The sequence below is a fragment of the Staurois parvus genome, unplaced genomic scaffold, assembly GCF_062004578.1.
Source record: "Staurois parvus isolate SC_StPar_1 unplaced genomic scaffold, SC_StPar_1.0 ptg001482l, whole genome shotgun sequence".
Lineage (NCBI taxonomy): Eukaryota > Metazoa > Chordata > Amphibia > Anura > Ranidae > Staurois > Staurois parvus.
In genome coordinates this window covers 451862-459933 of record NW_028319278.1, presented here as the reverse complement: position 1 = coordinate 459933, position 8072 = coordinate 451862, and the positions used below count along the sequence as shown (strand labels likewise).

General features: G+C 46.9%; 1 protein-coding gene across 1 annotated transcript; it reads right to left on the bottom strand.

Moving 5' to 3' along the window:
• Positions 1–931: 931 nt before the first annotated feature.
• On the bottom strand, positions 932–2843 carry LOC149435680 (E3 ubiquitin-protein ligase TRIM11-like). The gene has a single exon (XM_089662492.1). The coding sequence runs from the start codon at positions 2841–2843 to the stop codon at positions 1311–1313; it is 1533 nt and encodes a 510-aa protein (XP_089518618.1). The 3' UTR covers positions 932–1310.
• Between the last annotated feature and the right edge of the window lie 5229 nt (positions 2844–8072).

Sequence of the window (8072 nt, the reverse complement as noted above, 5' to 3'; positions counted from 1 at the left end):
CGATTGGGCAAAGCTGATCACATGATACAGATGGGCTGCGATTGGGCAAAGCTGATCACATGATACAGATGGGCTGTGATTGGCCCTGTCTGTACCATGTGACCGCCTTGACCAGTCACAGCTAACAACACAATTGTATACAACGGATGGCAGGACAGGAAGCCGCCCATTGTCTACAATGGACATGTGATCTGCTGTGATTGGTCACCGCGGTCACATGACACTGGCAACAGACCGGAGTAGTGATATGTCAATGGCTGTCCCATATGGAAGAAAAATATATTTGAAATACTACAATTTTGGCCATATTCAATATATTTCAACAAATAAATAAATACACACACACACACATATATATATAATGTATGTTATAAATGCGTTTTTATTACAAAACATATGAAAAATCTTTTTAAAAATACATTTCAAATATACATGCATGTCTTTAAAAATACAAATCTACATTTTTGGAATGCATTTACAAATATATGTAAAAATATATGTTAAAATGACTTTTTTTATATGCTAAAAACATATTTTTTATTCTTTGGATTTTTATAAAAAAAAAAAAGTAATTGTAACACACACATCACTCCCCCTTGTCAGGACATTTCAAAAATACATTTCAATACATAGCTATATATAATATTTTTCATATATTTTCTAATATATACAAACGCATTTCAACATTCAGGGGTGTATATATATATAATATATTGAATACGGCCAAAATTGTAGTATTTCACATATATGTCAATATACAGTATTTGGGAAGAATATTTTTAAAAATATATTTAACAAATATTTTTGCATATATTTGTAAATGCATTCAAAAAAATATAGATTAAATGTATTTTTAAAGACCTACAGTATATTTGAAAATTTATTTTTAAAAATATTTTTCATATATATTGTAATATATAAAAAACACATTTCAACATAATATATATATATATATATATATAATTTTAAAAAAAATATATATTGAATACGGCCAAAATTGTAATATTTCAAATATATTTTTCTTACATGTGGGAAGCCGGTGACAGACTGCGCAGCGGCCGCGTGAATGGCTGCCAATGACAGGACATCACATGATTCCCAGTCCCAATGGCGAGTGTCCCGCCCGGCCGTCAACCTGCTATAGGTGTGAAGTACACTCAGAAAGTGCGGTGAAAGCACGGTAAGAAGGCCTATGCGTTTTTGCTGTGTTTTTGCGGCGGATCGGTGTGAAAGAAGCCTAACTCTTAGCTGAATATTGAACCGATCCCATTGCCCATCCCTGTGATGTCACCAGCCTCTGGGCGGAGCCATCACCTCTCCTGGTGACCTCCACATAGCTTGACAAACCCTTCGGATACCAGTAGGCCGGCATGGAGGGGCTCGGTGAAGGTGGTGGTGAAGGTGTGGAGGTGTCGGAGTTGGTCAGAGACATCATAGAAGGAGACCCGCCCAGCCTCGTAATTCAGATCTATCCTGACCCTGTTGATGGAGAGGTTGTCCGGTAAAGAGGTGGAATCTAGGTCATGTATGGCCGAATACTCGTCATAACTCCATTCCAGACACCAGGACTTGTCATTATCTCCAATCACTCCCTCATCATCATGCCTGTCCATACTGGGGTAACACATTCCAACTCTCCAGCTCTCTGACCCCCTGACATCCACTTCCCAGTAATGTCTCCCAGAGGAGAAGCTCTGACTGCTCATCACCTGAAGAGCAGAAAACCTCTCTGGTGTGTCTGGGTAATTCTGGTCTACATCGGTCTCGGATATGGTCTTCCCGTCCTCTGATATCTGCAGATAACAACTAGCTGTGTTCATGTCCAGTAATATGTCCTCAGCCCCCTCTACACACGTGTATACATTTCCCTCTGCTAGTATATCAGATAAACCCATGTGTAGGACCTCCACCATATCCAGCCCCCCTCCATCATGGAGGAGCTTCTCATGTTTCTCTCTGTCCTCATCATCTCCATCCTCAGTATCACACAAGTCACCTGATTCCTGTAAGAAGGTCAGTGGATCCGTCATGTTCTGCAGCTCCTTCATCTTCCTGGACAGTTCGTACTTCTTTATTTCCAGCTTCTGGATGAAATCCGACACGGTCATGGAGACCCGCTCTGCCCTCTCGGAGGTGTCCTTCAGGATTTTCTTCTCCAGGTCTTCCAGACGTCTCCTGAGATCCCTAAACAGGGCAGTGGCCCTCTCGGTGTCACCAGCTGCTTTTTCTTCTACTTTCCTCCTGTGTTCCTGCAGACTCTGGACTCTTTCCTCCGTCTTCTCTCTCTTGGACTGAAGAACGTTTCTAATTCTGTTTTTCCTCTTCTCACAAGCCTCATCCAGTGACTCCATCTCATGTCCTTTATGTTCTTCAGTCACACAAGACATGCAGATGCAGGTGTCATCCTCAGTGCAGTAATACTCCAGGATCTTCTTATGGACGGAGCATTTCCTGCTCTCCATGGACAAGGTGGGGTCAGATAAGATGTGTTCTGGGGACTTTTTGTGGACTCTCAGAGGAGAAACCTCGCAGGACCCAACAGAATATCCTGGAGAGTCCACACAGTGAGTACCGAAGACCCTGGACTTCTCCTGACCTGGCTGAGCAGACCGGAAATTCTCCACGATGTTACGTAGAGTTATGTTCCTGTGCAGTGCAGGACGATCCGGAAACTTCTCTTCACATTCTGGACAGGAATGTCCTCCAGACCCCTCTTGCGTATCCAGAACACGATCAATACAGACCCGGCAGAAGTTGTGTCCACATATCAGCATTACAGGATCTGTATAAATGTTCAGACAGACGGAACATTCCAGCTCAGCTCTCAGATCAACAGCCGCCATCGCTGCCAGAAGAAGAATGAAGCAAAATGGAAATCTCCAACCATATAAATGCGGAGGAACCGGTTACAACTTCTCTGGGTGAGGCTGAGCTCATCTCTCAGTTGACTTTTTTTTTCTCCAACAAAGCTTTTGACCTCCGTGAACAAAAGAAATGATTAAGAAAATAAATACTTCCAGAGTCGAATATAAACCTCTCAAACCTTCTCTGCCCCACGCGGGTGACCTAGGCTGAGGATGCATGCACCAAATTAAGAAGACCTTGCAGCTGCTCCAGAATGGCACACATGATGATTTTCTGCTTAGAACGAGAGGCTTTTTTTGGCACCTCGGCATTTCTGTCAGATAATCCACCACTTTGCCCAGAAAATTGCTGCAATGACCGATGTTTTGGCATTCCCATGTTTGTTTCTTTGGTTTGTATCGGTGTGACACAAAAAAGTGGAAAAAAAGGGCCAAATCTAACATGTTTCACCCAAAACCCCAAAAATGGACTGGACAAAATTATTGGCACCCACCATGTAATATTTGTTAGCACACCCATTGGAAGAAATACCTGAAATCAATGGCTTCCTGTAACCATCAATGAGTTTTTTCCACCCTGCACCTTCTTTCCAACTCTCTACTGGAATTTTGGATCGCTCTTCTTTCGCCAACTGCTCCAGGTCACTCAGATTGGAAGAGTTCCTTTTCCCAACTGCTCCAGGTCTCTCAGATTGGAAGGGTACCTTTTCCCAACTGCTCCAGGTCTCCCGGATTGGAAGGGTTCTTTTACCCAACTGCTGCAGGTCTCTCAGATTAGAAAGGTACCTTTTCCCAACTGCCCCAGGTCTCCCAGATTGGAAGGGTTCCTTTACCCAACTGCTCCAGGTCTCTCAGATTGGAAGGGTACCTTTTCCCAACTGCTCCAGGTCTCCCAGATTGGAAGGGTTCCTTTACCCAACTGCTCCAGGTCTCTCAGATTGGAAGGGTACCTTTTCCCAACTGCTCTAGGTCTCCCAGATTGGAAGGGTTCTTTTACCCAACTGCTGCAGGTCTCTCAGATTAGAAAGGTACCTTTTCCCAACTGCTCCGGGTCTCTCAGATTGGAAGGGTACCTTTTCCCAACTGCTGCAGGTCTCTCAGATTAGAAAGGTACCTTTTCCCAACTGCCCCAGGTCTCCCAGATTGGAAGGGTTCCTTTACCCAACTGCTTCAGGTCTCTCAGATTGGAAGGGTACCTTTTCCCAACTGCTCCAGGTCTCCCAGATTGGAAGGGTTCCTTTACCCAACTGCTCCAGGTCTCTCAGATTGGAAGAGTACCTTTTCCCAACTGCTCCGGGTCTCTCAGATTGGAAGGGTACCTTTTCCCAACTGCTCCGGGTCTCTCAGATTGGAAGGGTACCTTTTTCCAACTGCTCCGGGTCTCTCAGATTGGAATGGTTCCTTTACCCAACTGCTCCAGGTCACTCAGATTGGAAGGGTTCCTTTTCCCAACTGTTCCGCGTCTCTCAGATTGGAAGGGTTCCTTTTCCCAACTGGTCTGGATCTCTCAGATTGGAAGGGTTCCTTTACCCAACTGCTCCAGGTCTCTCAGATTGGATGGGTTCCTTTCCCCAACTGCTCCAGGTCTCTCAGATTGGAAGGGTTCCTTTACCCAACTGCTCCAGGTCTCTCAGATTGGAAGGGTTCCTTTTCCCGACTGGTCTGGGTCTCTCAGATTGGAAGGGTTCCTTTTCCCAACTGCTCCGGGTCCCTCAGATTGGAAGGGTTCCTTTCCCCAACTGATGTTCTGAGATCTCTCCACAGGAGCTCTATGGGATGGAGATCTGGACTCATTGCTGGCCAGTTCAGTCCTCTCCAGCACTTTGTCTGAAATCATTTCTGGGGGCTTAGTGACGTGTGCTTTGGGTCATTGTCCTGCTGGAAGACCCATGACCTCTGACACTGGAGACCCAACTTTCTTCCAGATCATTTTTATCAGTTTTAAGGCACAATAACAAAGTAACATTATTGAGAAAGAAAGAGGACATAAGTTGGTTCAATACCGGAAACCTGTAAAGCAAAGCACATCGACACTAGAACATCAAGTAGTCTAACACATCGACGCTGGAACAACAAGTAGTCTAACACATCGACGCTGGAACATCAGGTAGTCTAGCACATCGACACTAGAATATCAAGTAGTCTAGCACATCAACACTAGAACATCAAGTAGTCTAGCACATCGATGCTGGAACATCAAGTAGTCTAACACATCGACGCTGGAACATCAAGTAGTCTAGCACATTGACGCTAGAACATCAAGTAGTCTAGCACATCGACACTAGAACATCAAGTAGTCTAGCACATCGACGCTGGAACATCAAGTAGTCTAGCACATCAACACTAGAACATCAAGTAGTCTAGCACATCGACGCTGGAACATCAAGTAGTCTAACACATCGACGCTGGAACATCAATAGTCTAACACATCGACGCTGGAACATCAGGTAGTCTAGCACATCGACACTAGAACATCAAGTAGTCTAGCACATCGACGCTGGAACATCAAGTAGTCTAGCACATCGACGCTGGAACATCAAGTAGTCTAGCACATTGACGCTGGAACATCAAGTAGTCTAACACATCGACGCTGGAACATCAAGTAGTCTAGCACATTGACACTAGAACATCAAGTAGTCTAGCACATCGACACTAGAACATCAAGTAGTCTAGCACATCGACGCTGGAACATCAAGTAGTCTAGCACATTGATGCTAGAACATCAAGTAGTCTAGCACATCGACACTAGAACATCAAGTAGTCTAGCACATCGACGCTGGAACATCAAGTAGTCTAACACATCGACGCTGGAACATCAAGTAGTCTAGCACATCGACGCTAGAACATCAAGTAGTCTAGCACAGTGGTCGGCAAGCCGCTGCTCGCGAGCCACATGCGGCTCTTTACAAGCTTAAATGCGGCTCTTCTGTGTGCCGGGTGCCCGCTCCCCTCCCTCCTCTCCCTCCTCTCGGACGGGCGTGTGCAGGGCGGCCGCCCCCTCACCTCCCCTCCCCTCCCTCCTCTCGGACGGCCGCCCGCTCCCCTCCCTCCTCTCGGGCGGCCGCCCCAAAAGTCAGGACTCTGCAGCTGTCAGGATGTAGGCGGGGCAGCCAGGATGTAGGCGGGGCAGCGTGACGAACTCCTCTCCTCTCACAGTCCGCCCTGAAGACCAGAACGGCGCGGGAAGCACGGCGAGAGGAACGCGCGGAGCAAAGGTAAGTGAATTGACACAGGGGGGACTTACTATATGGGGGATGAATTACTATATGGGGGACTTACTATATGGGGGATGAATTACTATATGGGGGACTTACTATATGGGGTGACTTACTATATGGGGGGGGACTTACTATATGGGGGACTTACTATATGGGGGGGGACTTACTATATGGGGGGGGACTTACTATATGGGGGACTTACTATATGGGGGATGAATTACTATATGGGGGACTTACTATATGGGGGGGGACTTACTATATGGGGGACTTACTATATGGGGGCCTTACTATATGGGGGATGAATTACTATATGGGAGATGAATTACTATAGGGGGGATGAATTACTATGGGGGATGAATTACTATATGGGGGATGAATTACTATGGGGGATGAATTACTATGGGGGATGAATTACTATGGGGGATGAATTACTATGGGGGATGAATTACTATATGGGGGATGAATTACTATGGGGGATGAATTAATATGGGGGATGAATTACTATGGGGGATGAATTACTATATGGGGGATGAATTGCTATATGGGGGATGAATTACTATGGGGGATGAATTACTATATGGGAGATGTATTTTCAGTTTTAAAAATGTGGCTCTCAAAATAAATTTCAATCGTGGTTTTGGCGAGATTTGGCTCAGTTGAAAAAAAAGGTTGCCCACCACTGGTCTAGCACATCAACGCTGGAACATCAAGTAGTCTAGCACATCGACGCTGGAACATCAAGTAGTCTAACACATCGACGCTGGAACATCAAGTAGTCTAGCACATCGACGCTGGAACATCAAGTAGTCTAGCACATCGACGCTGGAACATCAAGTAGTCTAGCACACCGATGCTAGAACATCAAGTAGTCTAGCACATCGACGCTGGAACATCAAGTAGTCTAGCACATCGACGCTGGAACATCAAGTAGTCTAGCACATCAATTGTACTGAGGTTGTAGTATAATATAGATGGTTATCTTCCATTCTTTAACCCCTCCCCCTCCAGAGGATCCTCCCCCCCTTCCTGGCCCGGCCATATTTTGTGTTACGGCGCTGCGTTACGTTAACCCCTTGACAACCTCGCTATAGCCGAATGACAACCACAGCGCGGTTCTCTAGTTCTGCAAGGGCGTCATATGATGTCCTCCCAGGGCGAGCACTAGGCAATCTCTGTGATCTCTGTGTCCTATGAACACAGCTGATCATGTGATGGGGTAAAAGGCCAATCACAGCGACCTTTTACCACATGACCAGCTGTGTCCAATGACAGATCACCGGGAAATACAGTTACCGGTTATCGGCTGCACCTTCCTCGCACTGCCACAGCATGAGGAGAGTACTGCCAATAACCGGCAATTGTCAGAGGAGGGATTGGCACCGATCATTGGGGGAATGATGATCAGTGGCCAGCAGTGCCCCCCACCTGTGCCCATCAGTGCCTAGTAGTGCCACCCACCTGTGCCCATCAGTGGCACCTACCTGTGCCCAGCAGTACCCAGCAATGCCACCCATCTGTGCCCATCAGTGCCACCCACCTGTGCCCAGCAGTGCCCAGCAATGCCACCCACCTGTGCCCATCAGTGGCACCTACCTGTGCCCAGTAGTACCCAGCAATGCCACCCATCTGTGCCCATCAGTGCCACCCACCTGTGCCCAGCAGTGCCCAGCAATGCCACCCACCTGTGCCCATCAGTGCCACCCATCAGTGCCTAGTAGTGCCACCCAGCAGTTCCACTCACCTGTGCCGATCAATGTCCAGCAGTGCCACCCACCCAGCTGTGCCCAGCGGTGCAACCCAGCTGTGCCCATCAGTGCCTAGTAGTGCCACCCACCTGTGCCCAGCAGTGCCACCCACCGGTGCCCAGCAGTGCACCACTTCAGTGCAGCCTATCAGTGCCACCCATCAGTACTCAACAGAGCAGCAAGTCAGTGCCCAGCACTTCTGCCAGTCAGTGCCATCAGTCAATGCCACCCACTAGTGCCCATCA